General features: G+C 46.9%; 1 protein-coding gene across 1 annotated transcript; it reads right to left on the bottom strand.

Annotated features, from left to right (window-relative positions):
• Positions 1-343: 343 nt before the first annotated feature.
• zranb1b (zinc finger, RAN-binding domain containing 1b) lies at positions 344-15751 on the bottom strand. Its single transcript, XM_086122297.1, has 10 exons — positions 15417-15751; positions 12861-13869; positions 8939-9126; positions 7682-7835; positions 6691-6762; positions 4705-4903; positions 4009-4129; positions 3714-3843; positions 3209-3438; positions 344-2630 (listed from the first exon to the last, which is right to left on the bottom strand). Exons 2-10 carry the CDS (start codon positions 13786-13788, stop codon positions 2412-2414), a joined length of 2241 nt encoding a protein of 746 aa, XP_085978423.1. The 5' UTR covers positions 13789-13869; positions 15417-15751; the 3' UTR covers positions 344-2411.
• Between the last annotated feature and the right edge of the window lie 729 nt (positions 15752-16480).

Below are 16480 nucleotides of genomic sequence, written 5' to 3'. Positions count from 1 at the left end.
TCGTTTTTTTCGGCTAAAAACGCCTTCCTTTACATGGTTGTTTTTTTCGTCAAAAAACGCCTTCCTATACATGGTCGTTTTTTTCGGCTAAAAACGTCTTCCTATATATATGGTCGTTTTTGTTTGGCTTACCACGTACCATGTTTTTTAGACGAAAAAAAACGACCTTGTATAGTAAGGTGTTTTTATCGGAAAAAAAGGACCATGTATAGTAAAGCGTTTTTAGCCGCTTTTTTCCGGCTTAATTTTATGTAGCATCTGCTGCAACTTCCACTAGAGGGTATAATACATCCTGTCCGAATGAAAATAAGTACCAATAAATACTGTAAATAAAAGTCAACAGTTGAAACATTGAAAAAAATGTTTATTTTTCTGGTTGTTGTTTTTTTTATTTTTTGCTCACTTGTTTAAGTTACACTCTTGCATGTATGTCTGGTGACATGAGGACTAGAAAAAAATATATATATAATCCACAAACCAACTATTGCATCAATATCAAGCAACACACCACAGGTGGACGCTCCGAAGGGTGGAAAAAGAAATGTGGCAAAAACAGTAATAAGTAGTAGTGAATGCTCCGTCACCTTTGCTTTTGATGTCATTGCTGTGACGAGATGCTTTACCACACAAACGAGGTGAGTGAGGGTGACCCGGAAAGGCGAAAGAGCTGAAGTCATCTGACATGAAATGAAAAAGTGAGAGAAAAAAAAACAAGCACCAGGTTGTAGACGTCCCCTTGAGGTACTATCGAAAAATCAAAACCACCGGTAAACTTGACGTCATCGCGATGTCGCTTCTTCATCACTGCCTCAACCCCCCAAAAAACCAGAAAAATATACAGATTATGAGCTTCCAAATACAATCATAATAAATATGTCGACTCAAAACAAAAAGCAAACTTCTATAATGTGAGTCCACTTATTAAAGGGAACGTCTCCCTCCCTTTTTTTTTTAAATTCTCCCCAAGCGCTTCCTTAACCTGGTTCAAGCGATCGCATTCGTGTAGAAATGTCGTCATAAATGTGCAGTGCTTCAATAAAACCCCTAAACACAAGAATGGCTTTGTCCATTTTTTTTCCTCCAAAATCCAAATCGGAAATAATGTGCTTGCTTTTTGAACGGAACACATCAATGCTGGTCGTAGTTCATGTTGAACTATACGTCGAATTCATTTCAACAACCACATGCATAATTATGGAAAGCCCTTTGAGCATTCATCCCATATCCTTGATATTTACTGTATCTTAAAACGTCCATGTACTAGTATGCTCTTTGTCTTCACCCGTAATACAATTTGTTTTTGCTACGACCTTCGGCTAGTTATCAAGGGCAATGAATAAATGCTTCAATGGCTAGCCAGCTTAAGTTCCGTGTATTAGTACGCCCAGTACCACTTTTTGGGCCTACCAGCACACAATTAATAAAACCAAATAACAAACGACTATGCTGCACTAGTATTACAAGGCCAAACTAGTAGCCATGTGTCATGTACAAGTAGGCCTTCTAGATTTGGTAGTAGCGCCGAAATAACTGGTAGTGCTTCAAAAGTAATATGTAGTTGTCCTACTAGTGTGCAGTTACTAACAAAAATGTGGGTGGGAAAAATGTGACTAGCAAGACGCAGTCGTTCGACTAGTGTTTTGAATAGTAGTCCTACTAGTCAGGACAAAGCACGGAATAGCACAGGGACCTGAGGCTGTTATCAAATAAATGCTCAAATGGCTTGAGGCCAAATGTGGCACTTGTTAAAAAAAAAAAAATGTACAAGTATGACAGTTGTTCCGACGAGTTGGCTGAATCGTCTTACTAGGGAGGAAAAAGCACATACTAGGACGTGGACCTTCAACCGAGGCTTATTTTATATATACACTGTACATATAAACTAAGGCTTATAAAGTTACTTGTGCATTTATTCCATTGATATTCACCTTATGTTTGTTCTCGTAAGACATGTTTGCTCCACTAGCGTGCTAGCCTGTCTTACTGGTCGGAGCAAAAGGGCGAAGAAGTGCACGGACCTTAAGATGGATAACAAATAAACGCTCAAGCGGCAAGTATGGGCCAAATAGTGTGACGGGTAGGATGAAAAACCCGAAAGAAACCATCACTAGTAAGACACGGTTGTTCTCCTCGTGCACCCTGTTTGTTCAACCAGCGCACTGAATTGTCTTACTCGTGAGGACAAAGAAGGTGCACGGAGCCTCGGGTTGTGGACCGAATGCTTCAAAGGGGCTTTCTGTCCATGCGTTGACGTGGAGTAAATCCGTCACGGTGGAGATACAAATGGGAGGTGGTGGTGGTGGTGGTGGGGTGTGGGGGGGGGGGGGGGGGGTGTTGTTTGAATTTGTAAACCTTTTTATTTTCCGCGCCCGTCACAGTTTGCCCCAAAGTACCAACTGGCGAGCGTGCGCTCACTCGTCATCGTCGTCCTCCTCCTCCTCGCCGTCGGAGAGCGCGGCGCAGGCGCGTATCTGCCGGTATCCGTCCAGCCACTTCTCCACCATCTGCGTGACGAGCGGGTGGTTGCGTCTGCGCGAGCTCTTCTGCAGGGCCACCAGCACGCCGCCGTCCGTCACGCAGCAGTCCAGCCAAGAGCGCAGCAGCTTCTCCTGTTGCTCTTCGTTGCCCATCTGGCAAAAACGCACAAGCCGGCGTCAGATCGGTGACTTGCGCTCGGCGCTCATCTTTACTTCTAATACACTAAAATGAATTCAGCCATTTTTTGTATGAAGAAAAAAGGCGAAAGAAATTGCGAGTGAATGCTGAAATGCTAAATGGAAAAAAAAAAAGTAGAATGATATTCAACGATGTGGAATGGGAATAATGGGGAATTTTTGTCGGATGTGGAAATTTTGCGGATGTCGAAAATTGTTACCAAGGTGAATTAAATGCGCTCGGATGGACGGATACAAAATGTTTTCCAAGGTGAAATGAATGTGCTGAATGTTTTGAATTTCAAACGGTCACAATGTGAATGAATCTCTTGTGTTGAATGTCCCACTGAGAACAAATGGCGAGTTTTGGGTTGGAAAGTGTTGAAATTTGCGACAACTGAATTTTGGGAATGAGAAAAACAATAGCCTGCCTTCCAGCTGTGAATTTTTGGACTATACTACCATGGGAATGACGCAAATATGATGATTTCGGTGGTCATAGATGTGTGTTAAAATAATGGGAGAGTGGGGGGGGCATCATGAAAAGAACTTACTTCCTGCGCAGAGAGGAAGTGGATGTGCAGCAACTTGCGGTCGCTGTCGACGAGCGGCAGGAAGGTGACGGTGACGTCGTCGTCCGTGTTGAGGTTGGCGCCGGCGCCGCGATTGTCGAATCCGTCGTTCTCCATGGCCACCAGGGCCGAGAAGTGGCCGCGCGTGTAGCCGAGCGCGATGGGGCTCTTCCAGCAGAAGCTCTGCTCCCACAGCAGAGGCAGGTACACGCCTAGCAACACACACACACACACACACACACACACACGCACACAATGCATCATCAACAACACGCTTCACAACTCAACACAGAAATGTCCGCTACCCTCGTGAGGATAAAGTGGCTCAGAAAATGTATTGATTTGCCTTTTCTTGAATTTGTCTTTATGAGCCGTGTGTAAGAAGGTGTTTTGAGATGTGATGGGTTCATGTTTTCATCGCCAAGAACTTCACCACACCACCAGAGGGCGCCCACGCGGCCCACTTTGAGAGTTCGCAGCTGCGCACCTTGAAAGCGAGTGAACCCGAGCGTTTCCCCACGGAAACTTTTGTAGTACTTCACTCCGTAGACGATGATGGGCCTCCGAAGTATGTGCGCGAGGACGAAAATGTGAGTCTGCTCCAAGCTGGATCCCGGCTGCGCAGGAAAGAACACACGCATCGGCTTGCTTGCTGTGCACGGCGGCCACACAAAACAACAACAACAACGCATGCAGCCTAACGCTAACCCACCTCCGCTTACTCCAATGCAGGAAGCATTGGCAAAGGCATCAATTGACAATTTCCGACAACCGCACGTTACCTGACTGGCCAGCGACAAGATGAAGGCCCAGTCTTCCTGCCACTGTTCCTCCCGGAGGGAAAAGTGCAGGCCGAAGCTTTGCGAATACCATGACTCCCACTCCTTCCAGCGCGTGTAGAACCTTGGACAACAAACACACTCGACTTTCAAAGGGTTCGACTTCTGTCTATGTATTACTGCAGGTTATGCAAAAATAAGTTGCCTGATGATTTAAAACGACCAGAAAAAGGATGCTACTTTCAGTTAGCCTGTTGATGGCATTTTGCATGGTATATTAGCATAGAGCTAGCAGACGTACGCTTGATTTGTCACGCGGCACAATCTTCAAAGCCAAGCGTTGCGTCGAAGTGTAAAGCACAAGCAACGCGAGCCGGCCGCATGTCACGTTTCAGCTGCTGTCGCTGCCGTCCTTGGTCCGCTGTCTTGGCCGACTTGAAATTTCTTGGACCACAGGCAAGAAAAGACGACAGCCGCAGAGCGCGCCGCTATGCAGGACTAAAACGGCCTCCTCGCTTCTTAGCTTAGCAATGTTCGCCGCATACTGTACATTCACTCGCCACCGACCGCGGCCTCACGTCACCTGTTCTTGATCCAAGAGGCGGCAAGTGCCGCCGGCGCCACCATGTTGGAAGCGAGCGCCCAAAGTGCGTCTCGATGCGCCTTTTTAAAAAAAAAAGTTTTTTTTAAGCGCCTCACCAGTGCGAGCAGTCGTGCAGGCTGTCGTGGAGCGTCTTGCGCAGGACCGAGTCCTTGTCGTAGATGCCCCAGGTGGCTTGCAGCACCGAGTCCAGCAGGCAGTCCCCGGCCGTGCGGTTCCACAAGGCGTAGAGCCGGCTGTCCAGCCGGGTCCCGAGCTCCAGCGACCAGTTGATGATGGGAGACTCCTCCTCCAGCTCTGGGGAGAAAAAGTCGACGGGCAAGGAACTGCTGTGACATCGTGTGATTTGGGCGATGCTGTTGCCATGGTAACAGCTTGACAAGATCCAAACCCGGTCAACTGTTTGGGTCAAGTGATTTTTTTTTCTCTCATTTCATTTGAGCTTGTTGGATAAGAGACAAGAACATGGCAAGATACCACTATGGCCTGTTTTTGAATTTATCTTACAGTTATGAAAGATTGCCAATCTTTAATTCACTCACTCCCAAAGATGTTTTTAAACGTCTTTTCAGACTTGGTCCAGAATTGGCTGGAACTGAATGAGTTAAAAGAAAGAAAAAAAAACAGTGCTCTAAAGTTGATTAGAAAGCTCAAAATTGAGAATTGGCCAGGATTATTTCGTTGAGCCAAATAACGAGAAAAAACTGTCCGATATAACGCAAACATTGTCGATGTATATATATTTTTCAATTGTTAATTTGTCACTCTCTTAGGAATAAATGACAGCGTAGTCCTACATTCCATTTTTCACACTCATACTTTTTCAAAATCATTACTTAGCTACAGGATTGATATTTTATACTTTTGAATTGTAGTATGTCGCTTTTCATCGTTTTATAGCTTGCTCTGCATGGTTTTTCCCGCTTTTGTTCGTTTTCCCCAAAACATTTTTTCACACATGATTTATTGTTTTTCGTTTCTATGATTTGCCATACATTTACATTCAGATGAGATTTTTTTTTTATCCATTTGTTTTTCCGCATAGTGAAAATGGATGAATCTTCTGTTGTATTAGCTTATGTTAAATGTTCTGTAAAGCACGATTCAGATAAAGATGTACATTTGAAAGTTTCAGTGTTTCTACATTTTTTACAATTTTTCCTCGCCATTGTATGATTGCTTCTGCGCGTTTTGTGTTTGCGCACGCCATTGCATAGTTGCAAACAAACTCCCCTTGAACTCACTCTTTAGCCATCGTAGATGGCTAAAGAATGAGTTGTGGGCGATTATCCGTACAGGCCAATTTTATTGCGACAAAAAAAAAAAAAAGAATCCAGTTACAAATATGACACCAGCTAAGAGATTGTACTCTGCTACAGGGCGGACGGAACATGTGACCCGGTGGGAAGACAACAAGCCACTTGTGTCGAGCGTGCCGTGCTCTCTTTGAAGCACAGCGAGCTTAATCTATTTAATAGCGGACCTCCTCAGTGCGTCACTGACGCAACAACCGACTGGAATCGGAAGCTGCATTTTGTGCATCACAGAGGAACTTTCTGGGTGGGGGTGGCGCAGAAAGTCGCCGAGCGCTTTACAAAACCACGTGATACACATTTTAAATCCTAATCTCTTCATCTAAACTGGGAGGGGGGCAGCAGTCTTTTCTGTCCACATTTCTGGCAAAAGTAAAATCCCAAATGCTTGTTATGCGATCTTTACGCCCTTCCTGTGACTCAATGCGCGTGAGGTAAAGCGTTGCCTTTTACGGCAATGCGTGCGTGTGTCTGGGAAAAGGTTAAAAAAAAAAAAGCCTTCAGAAACGTAGAAAAAGTCAAGAAAAGAAGCAGCTGGCAGAGGGAGGACCATCAAGGAGACACTAACCGTTCTGGCAAACCACTGCAAATACTTGGCGTGCTTCCTATTGGAGGATGAGTGCAAGCACGCGCACATGCGTGTGTGTGTGAGCGTGTGTGTGTGTGTGTGTGTGTGTTTTGGACCACCGTCAACCTGAATCTGGTTTAACTCCCTCCAACAGCAATTTGTACATGCACTCACTGCTCTAAATACCACAGCGTATAGCTTACCTTTTTGTACGTCTCGGTCCAAAACCTCGTCAAAGAGCTTTTCCTGAACGGCTGGGGGTAAATCCTCAATATCTGAATACAAATACACCAGAAAGAAAAAAATATTTTTTAACCTTTTTTTTTTAAGTAGTACGTTCTTAAAGTGGATATTCAATGAAAATTATACTTGACAAACTTGAAACTCCAGAAAACAACGACAAAGGCTTTCTACTCTATTCTGGTCATATTTGCAAATGAATCAAGGCGCCACATTTACACAGTGTCGCGTATGAACGGCTGAACTTTATTTGTGGTTCATCGGCTGCTTTTTGAATGGTGTCGGGTGTGTGCCGACTCGCCATTTAAATGTTATTGGTTAATTCTGAACACAGCAACATCCCCAGCTATGAGAGGGTGTGCGCACTTGCGCAACTACGTGATCTCACTTGGTTTTTTTTGTGTTTTTTTTTAACTTTTCCCTCTCTTACTTTACTTTTTTCCCCAATTGGGTTGTCCAGGTTATGGGTCACATTAGTTGTGGGAAAAGTTTTTCCAATGGTCTCGCTTTGTTTGAAGATTTAAAAAAAAAACTGGCATTTGAACACAGGCTTACGCCACAATTATTATTTTATTTTTTTGTTCCGGCCACAATAGCCAGTGGCTTTCCGTCAATGCCGGGTGGCTCTTGTCAACACAGTAGCCAATTCTTTGACGAAAAGACAAATGAATGCATCGACTGTGCGCAGCCAAAACTGTGCAACTCTCCGCTGGTGACCACAAGCCAAGGTCGCCGTTGTCCCGCACACGTCGAACGACTGATCATATTTTTTTTAAACAATAGTCCAGATTGTGAGCCAGAGGTAAACTGTCTCATCTGGACAGCGTTCAAAACTAGCAGAAGGGAAGGCATAGAAACACACAGCTTGTGGGTTGTTGGAGCTAACAGCCTCTTAGCGCCCTGTTAGCATGCTGCTGCTGCGGCGGCGGCAGCGGCGGCGGTGGTGGCGCTGACCTGCGGGCAAGGTGAAGGTGACCAGGTCGGTGAGGAAGTAGCAGGTGAAGTCCCCCTTGCGCTGGTGGAGGGAGGCAGCCACCTCGCGGCGGATTTGCTCTGTCAGCTCGGGACACACCATCGCCGGGATGCACTTGGCGGCCTGTTGGGACACCTGGGAGAGGGCGGGGGTGGGGGTAGGGGGGGATGCATAAGGAGAGAAAGAATTTAGACAGTTGGGGGAGGAAATCAAGAATTCAAAGCAAACATGGTGAAGCAGCATTTCGCTGTTATGCTCCCAACAGAGATGAAGTGAGCCCCAAGTGAGCATGCTTTTAAATGTGGTTAAAATGTACCCCTCCCACACGCACAATTTTTAAAATACACTTTGTTCCAAAAATATTTCCTTGCACTGTATATTCCTTTAATCATTTTAGTAAGACGCCTTTTATTTCCGCACTTTGTTTTGAAATGTGTTTAGTTTGTAAATGTTTTTAAATATTGTACTTTGAACTATTGAAAGCACACCGAGTTACTTTGTAGCGACGCCACTCGAGTGAAGCGCGACTCAGCAGTCGATAGTCCGCCGCTCTCCGCTGTGCGTGCATCAGCGCGGACGTGTACGCACGCACGTCTTTCGCCTTCAACCAATCCGTGCTGACGCAACGGACGTTACACATCAAAGAGCTTGCATCTACGACAACAGCTGAGCTAGTGAGTTGAGTCGAAACGACGCTCGAGGTCGGACGGGCACGCTGTCCATCAATCTGTATGTTACTCTTCCTTTCTTTCCTTTTTCTGTCCAAATATATATTTTTCTACAGACAATAGCGGACGTCTTTTTTCGTTCCACAGGGGTTTCGCCAATGTGTTTATAAAGAGACCAAAAATCTCTTTGTGTATGAAATGTGCAATATAAATAAAGCCGCCTCGCCTTGACTTTGGGAGTCTTTGTATCCCGCTGTGATTTATCTTAGGTGCCAGTGAGGACGAGAACAGGAAAGCATTTGAAACATTTTCAGTCGTTGCGCCCGGCGGCTCTCGAACATTTTTGCAGGCATGCGCCGACGTCTCAACTCGGCGCTCACCGGCTGACCCGCTCTGACGGCAAATTGGGCCAGTGAGCGAGAGAGCGGTGAGGTGAGGTGCGCGGTCAGCAGATAATCTGGGATAACGCTGCCGTCAGAAAGCAAGCTGCTCCGCGCGCCTCGGGCACGAACCGACACACAAAGGCGCACACACGGGCGCGTTTCCGGTGCCGCCGCGCTGGCTGCTGACCTCGGTGAGCAGCACGGCGAGCATGTCCTGCCGCTGGAAACGGATGGCGAGGTGCACCAGCGTGAAGCCCACGTCGAACGCCGACGGGCGGTGGAGCAGGTGCACCTCGTCGGACGACAGCTGCCTCGCGATGTCGCCCCCCGACGTCTTGTAGGTCTCCACGGCCGCCAGGTCGCCCTCCACCACGCCTGTGTGGAAAGACGAGAGGAAATTAAGCACGGTGCAGTCATACCCCATCAGGTCGTTGAGAAGCAATGATTTGGAGCGTCTGGAACCGTGCACTTTTGCTCGGTTACATTTACGGCGTGTGTTTATTTGCGTCGTTTGGACAGACACTCGTATTGACAGCGTAGATCCGATCTGCGCGTTGACGCGGCAACTTGAGCTGGCGTTGAAATCCGATACTTCTCCGATGATTATCGACTTCTTTAACTCATTCACTCCCAAAGACGTTTTTAAACGTCTTTTCAGACTTGGTCCAGAATTGGTTGGTACTGAATGAGTTAAAAGGCCCGATTTCGATGTGAGTAGATCCCCCCCTTTGCGTGCATTTCTTAGTTTTACGCTGCCGAGATGTAAATGTGGCATTTGAGAGCAAAATTTTCCATTTGTATTTTTACTCTGAACTGAACCATATAGCCTTGGAGCGTACAGGAAAGTACGAGTGGCACTCATGATGTACAGTGCGTGTGATACTTGAACAAATTGAAGCATAAAATGAAATGAGATCTGGTTCATGTTCTTCGGATACAGCCCGCCGATGTGAGGAGACCAAATACAACGATCCGGGTGGTTTCTAATATTTTGCAACGCCCCTTTCTCTCAGAACAAAGCGGCACAGTTGCACACCACCGTAAACTGCCATCACAGTGACAAGCACATTGCTAAATGAATAACTCTCAAACAGTGCCAATCAAAGCAATCAATACGAGAGCTTTGATGAAGCGCCGGTACCGGATTTAATTACGTCGTGCGCGCCTTTGGCGTTTAATCTCCATGAATTATAGTCGTAACTAACTGTTTACGCCAAGTGAGTCATTTCAGAATGAAATAAAGCTCCAAGCGTAAATGATGTCTGGTACGCCGTACATCTTGGGTGCCCCATCCAACAATTACAGCATCCTCTTGACAGCAATGGAAACACTGTGGCGCTTTTTTTTTCTTCCCGCGCACAACAACGCTCGGGGAGAGAGAGAAAGAGAGACACGGAGTGGGTGGAAGGACTCGCCGTGCCATGTGGAGCTGGGCTAGCGCTGCAAGCGATGAGGAGATAAGTGGGGGGGGTACACAAAAGCAATGCAGTGTGTGACAAGAGAGAATCACAAACCAGCAGAGTGGCGTGGGCGTGCCCGCGGCCCCGCCGCCGGCCCCGCGCGCCACCCGCATCCGAGAAAACGACATGTGCGCGGCGCTCGCCCGAGGACACTTGCGGGAGAGAACGTCGAGCATTTTGTGATTGGCAATCCCGGCTGAGCACAGACAGGAGTCAATCACACGGGTGGGAAAGGAGATCAGCGAGACGATCTGCCAGGTTCCTCCCATTCTTAATGCGATTGCGATCGCAGGGCTGCAATTGAATAATTGACTATCATTAAGCGTTGGTGAATCTGATTTTTCTTTTTTAAATGCAACATTAGTTCCTGCTGATGGTGCCGAAAATGCACAAACCAAAATTGATTAGGATTCACTTCTTGGTCGGGGGCCGTAAAATGTCAGAAAAGAGGCTAAATTGTTGTTTTCCAAAGTAAAAGCAGATGATTGCCAATGTCTTATTTTGAAAAGAGAGAACTCGAGAAATGCGAGAACGTTTACTGTTGAGAGGCTGAAATTTCGACGATTTGGACCGTTTTGAACGAAACAAGGACTCAAAAGCGATTTCACGTTAGTAATCGTTGCAACCCTGATCCAAAATGCAGCAAAGAAACCGGTCGACAAGCTCGTAAATCATAAGATGGCAGGACTGGCAAATATATATGCGTATGAATTTTAATGCACGCTTGTATTTATTTCATATACTTTGATGTCTGATGCTCCAGGTGGGAAAAAAAAAAAACCTTACCAAGTATTTCAAAGTGACACAATGACACCGACTATGAAAGCGCATTCGATCGGTGCGTTCTGAAAGCTGGACGGTGCGTTTGTCACACGATGACTGACGGGGCAAGTCGCTGTCAGGTGCTCAATAATGCAGGCTGAAAGTCACGACTCTTGCTCAAGACGTCCAGCGGTGTGTGTATATATATATATATTTCTGACCGCGGCTCGACTTGTCACTCTATTTTTAAAAGCGACAGCTCGCCGTCGGAAGCCCGCGCCGCATGTGTCACGCTTCACCTCCCTAGCAACAGAGGACAAATTCATGTGACGGATTGTCGACAGCACAATTGGGTTACGACCTCTTTGCCAAGTTGACGTCCCCGCGGCCTCAAAGCGCCCATCAATCCTACCCAACGGAACATGAACTTCAAGAGCACGGTGTTAGTAGCATGAAAGACAAGAGGAAAGGGGAGGGGGGGGGGGGGGATAATAAATCTCGTTTTCCTTCGAATCTTCATCCTCCCACTCCACACTCACCAGTCGATAGTGTGGGTGGCCGGGCACTCGCTGCCTGTGTTTCACTCGCTCGCCGATAGCCACACACGTTGCGGCGTATCAGCATGCGAGGAGACAAATGATCAAATCTGGACGGGGGCTATGTAAACTCGATGCTGTGAGGAGAATAAACATCAGGTCTTTCTCATCCTTTATTTGACTTTTGTTCACCAAGCTAAGGCAAAATAAGGTACTAGCGAGCTACGGCGACTTATTCTTTTGGACGCCGATACTTTTATTGAGTACCTTAATAACGATTGTGTGAAACGATACTATGGCAAAAAAAAAAAAACAGTAGAAGCAGTGCAATCCTACAAACGGCAGAACATATAAAAGACAGAACACCCCCTGTTTTGTGTTGCTTGTCGCATTTAGCTCGCAGACGTTGGTTGTTATCTCATCTTTGTTTTACGGTCAACTGGGACAATGAAATAGCTTGGGCCAAGCACGCTTGGGCTCTTGTTCACCATCCGTCCAAGCGCACACGGCCGCTCGTAAAAATACCGGCGCGAAGAAGACAGAGGCTCGCAGCGTTTTTGACGCTGAGGTACTGGCGTGCCTTTTCAGTCGCGGCCCAACGTGCAACTCGACTCAATGTCGCGGTTAGAAAGAGCACGCAAGAAAACTCAAGAGGTAGATCGGTTTTTAGGCTTCTTAAAACGTCTCTTGAAGGGTGGATGACAAAGATTTGGTGATGACTTCAGTTGCTGCCTGTGCAGAAAACAAAAGGCTTCATAATATGCCAACCAGATTGAATGATTTGGAGAAATAATCGAATCACAATTTTTTTCCCCCTTCTATATGGCCATTGAATACAAAATTATTATTATTTTTAAAGGTTTTCTTACTTTCCTTTCTTTTTTTTTAACAAACACTATCAATTCATGAATCTATATAACCCCCCCAAAATTTATAATAATAACCTGTATTACAAAAAGCGAAATGGTTTGGTTTTTTACGGTGACGGTTATTCTAAAATAAAGGCCAAAAAAAAAAAAAAAAGAACCATGACTTACTAGTTCTTCTTTTAACATGTCTGATTTTTACTTTCCGGACAGTACTTTGTATGCACTACAGCTACGGTTGCTTTTAAAGTGCTCAACAAATAAAATTGAGCTGAGTTTGTCGGAGAGAGTTTTTTGTTGTTGTTTTTTTAATGTAACTTCAATGAGAGTTCACTTTCAACTACATTTGAATTGGACTAAGTGCTCATCTCCAGTTGTCGAGTTTCACTTTTGAAAATTGAGAGACTGAAATAAATTTGGGTTTTCTGTAGTATTCTCATATCTTGTTGACACCCCCCCACCCACCGTATACACGAGAAACTCACCAACACAGGCGTTGAGGAAAAGCCAATCCATCCTTCTCATTCTATTCTTAATCTGCTTGAGCTTTTTGAAATCCACCTCCAGCTCTTCTTTACTCCCAACCCCGGCCCCCGACGCCACCTCGATCCTCTGAAAGTCCATGGTCACCTCCGACTCGCGTTTGGAGGAAGGCGGCGACCTCCTCTGGCTGGTGCTGCAGCCCCCGACCAAACCCGCCACGCCGCCGACCCCCTGGCCCCCCGCGCCGCTGCCGACGCACCGCCTGTTGCCCCTGTCGGCATCGATAAACTTGGACGACAGCTGCTGCCGCTCGGGCTCGGACGCCAGTTCGATGGGTTCGGCGAGCAGGCCGTGATTGGGCCGCGGGTGGTCGCACACGACGCATTTGGGCGCCTTTGACCAGTTCTCGTAAGTGCAGGCGGCGCAGGTCCAGTGCTGCGCGTTCGTGTTGAGCCGATTGCGGTCGTTGTATTCCTCGCAGGGGTCGGTGACGGTGGACGAGGGCGCGGGGCGGCATCCGGAGCCCGAGGTCTGGGGCGACTCGGTGGGGCTGCGCGGCTGTCCTTGATGGCCGGCGTGCTGCTGAGCGTGCTGCCTGTGACACAGGCACTGAGTGCAGCGGATGGCGCGGGGCCAGTTCAGGTAGGTGCACATGTGACAGGACCACTTGGAGCTGGTCTCGGGGGTATCGCTGGCGCGGACGCGGGGCCGCGCGCTGGAGTCGGGGCAAATGAGCAAAGAGGAGCTCCCCTGGGTGGGGCTGTTGCCGAGGCCGGCGGGGTCCAACGCCGGGGCGCTCTTGAAGGGCTCCTCGGTGATAATGGCGCCCGCGCTGGGCCGCTGCGCGCGGCACATGGTGCACTTGATGGCCGACGGCCAGTTCTCGTAGGTGCAGTATTCACAGGCCCACTTGGAGACCAGTTCGGTCATCGTCGCGCCCGCCCCGAGGAGTCTCGCTGCCGTTCGGTGGGGTTGTCAGCTCGGCAGGTCCACTCGGAAGCAAACGGTGCACTGCAACCAAAGGCATGTGGAACATTTTATGAGGGAGGTTCAATGTTACTATTCTCCGGATTGATACCGCTCGTATTTTCGATATATATATATATATATATATATATATATATATATATTTATATATATATATAAAATTTCATTTAAACACAATGACAAAAAAAGTCCGATCCGGATGATGATTCGCCGATGTGTCAAACTACCGGCGATCAGACTGTGGCAATCTCATCAAACGGGGAGTAGTTTGACGACAGATGGACCGGATGAACTACCCTTATACTTAGTTTATCGTTCATAATGTTACTTCAAACATTGCCTGAAGTGTTAATGGAGGTTTCATCATGCTGACGGTGAATGTACAATTTGCAGTAGGGACAATCTATATCGGCCAGATTATACTATGTTCATCAAGAGGAGTAGTTTCAATGTCGTGTCAGAGCACATCTGCGAAGGGACAATAGGTCAGCGCGAGGGCCCACACTACGTCGGTCGGTCATCACGCACAACACTAAGCGTTATAGACACGGATGTCAGGACGGGCATTGGGAAAATGAAATCCATGCTTTAGCTTGAGAAAAGATGAGGCGGCAGGTGGAGACATACAGTATCTACAACACTGTTTATTTTTGTTTTCTATTTGAGCTTTATTTCACTGAGTGCACGATTTGCAGGGGGGATCTTCTATAATCTGCTCCACAGAATACCGCTATCGCGTGTTGATCTCTACTAATGCACATCTGCACAATATAAAAGGAGTGTCCGGTGCACACTGGACTTTCCAGTACACACGGTGCAATTTGCTCCTGCCGTGGAAGTATTTGACACCACACAACACAGCAATGTGCAATAAACAATCCAGCATGGAAACCCAACACGGACCATAAACACATACGGTAAAAGTTAATTTATAGACAGGGGGCAGAGTGGCCTACAGTACCACAGAGGAGGCTGGTAACAAGAAACATGGGGGGTGAAAGCAGACACCCAGTAGGGAAGACGCGTGACTGCCTAGACACTTAACCCACGTAGTGGAATTTAATTCAGCGCAAAGCCTATTAAAGATAAACAAATAAATAAATAGAAAATGTGAATAATCCACAGCGCATGCGCATTGCTTACATTGGGGCTGGGATGTTTGTTTACACGGTGAGAAATTCATCACATGAGCGCGAAAAAACGCACCGCAGGCGCCTTTTTTCCCCCCTCACATCCCCACAACAACAACCTGACTCGCGCCACTTTTTTCCAAAGGTACGACGCTCTTTTTGAACAGGTTCACAGGTGACGCGCTAATCGTTTCGTGCTCAAATCCAGCTACGAAACACGCTTTGGCGTCAGGCAGCGCGTCAACAACTTCCCCGAGCGATTGAAATATCGCGAGATTTGCCTCCTCGCGTTCCAAACTCAACGAGATTTGACAGCCTGCCAGATAAGTAATTACAGAGCAAGCTAGCCGCCCGCGCGCTGCTAACACGAACTTGTTATGTTTTTGTTGCGCTTCCTAAGGGGGGAAGTCGTTAGGTTGAACACAACAAGAAGCCCCTTACCTCGTTTCGTTCGCCGTGGAGAGCCCACTCCCAGCCGAAGCCACTCGGGCTTCTCTCACGTAGCCGACACTAGCCGCATATTGACTTGGCTGGATGGCGGAGGTCCATATAAGCCACAGGGCGAGAGCCTCCACCCACTCTCTCTAGCCCCGTTCCTCCTCGGTTGTCCGAGTTGGACTCTTCAAATCATTTTGATTCCCTTTTCGCCGACCAGAAGGGCTTTTAATGACGCCACGGATGGGGAGGAAACGAACGAGGCAAGGGCTAAAAACACACTAACGAGAGAAGTATGGAAGCCCTCTGACTGTTGAGGAGGGTGGACCGGGGATTTACTACCTGAATCTGCCGCGCCTTGCCATTGGCTGATTTCCGTGCATCCTCTCGCGTCAACCAATCACAACAGACGTACCTCATTGTCCATGTTAAAGGGGTACGGCAGAGCAAAACACACTTCAATGTCATCCGGAATAACAACCCCATTTGCCAATTGATTCAGTTTCCCCCAGCCCAGTCGGCGGCTTTGTTTATTTAAGAGCAAAATTGAATATATTATTTATTTTTTGATCGCAGGCTTGGCAATATGTGTGTGTATACATTGTTGTTGCGGGAATAGTAATTAACCACGTGGTATAGGCTCCGAAGGGATGATGTCATCGTGAAAATACTGCAAGCAGCCTGCAGTAATGTATGGCAGCTTCAATGTCAGCCCGACGCGCAAACACTGGCCTCAGAAGTCATGTTTCATCAACGATTTTGAGCAGCCTTTTCCACTCTTTTGTAGGATTTTTTTTGTTAAAAAAAAATGCAATCCCACAAATTTGTTGCATTTAAAACATATTGCAGAAACCAAGCCTTGTATACATATCTCGCTTTTATTAACCCCGAAGGGGAAAAAAATCCTTACATCACTCCACTGAACAATTTTATTGGGTCACTAACCTTTTTGAAACTGAGACCTACTTCTCGGGCACTGATGAATGCGAGGGGCTACTGTTTTGATGCACATTGAAATAAATTTGTTGTCGCTCAATGACTTGAAGACACAGATTAGTATCAAATATGAT

Source organism: Hippocampus guttulatus, chromosome 10, assembly GCF_054856545.1.
Source record: "Hippocampus guttulatus isolate MCC_2025c chromosome 10, RoL_Hgut_1.0, whole genome shotgun sequence".
Classification (NCBI taxonomy): domain Eukaryota; kingdom Metazoa; phylum Chordata; class Actinopteri; order Syngnathiformes; family Syngnathidae; genus Hippocampus; species Hippocampus guttulatus.
Note: the sequence above shows the minus strand (reverse complement) of the source record. Positions and strands in the feature narration are given on the sequence as shown.

Bases quoted from the DNA above. Each gene is read 5' to 3' on its own strand.
- zranb1b (XM_086122297.1), bottom strand. From the start codon at position 13,788: ATGACCGAACTGGTCTCCAAGTGGGCCTGTGAATACTGCACCTACGAG. The intron at 7,836-8,938 runs GTCAGCAGCCAG...GCCCTCTCCCAG, and splicing joins TCGCCGTGCTGCTCACCGAG to GTGTCCCAACAGGCCGCCAA. The intron at 4,904-6,690 runs GTAAGCTATACG...TTTTCTCCCCAG, and splicing joins GGACCGAGACGTACAAAAAG to AGCTGGAGGAGGAGTCTCCC.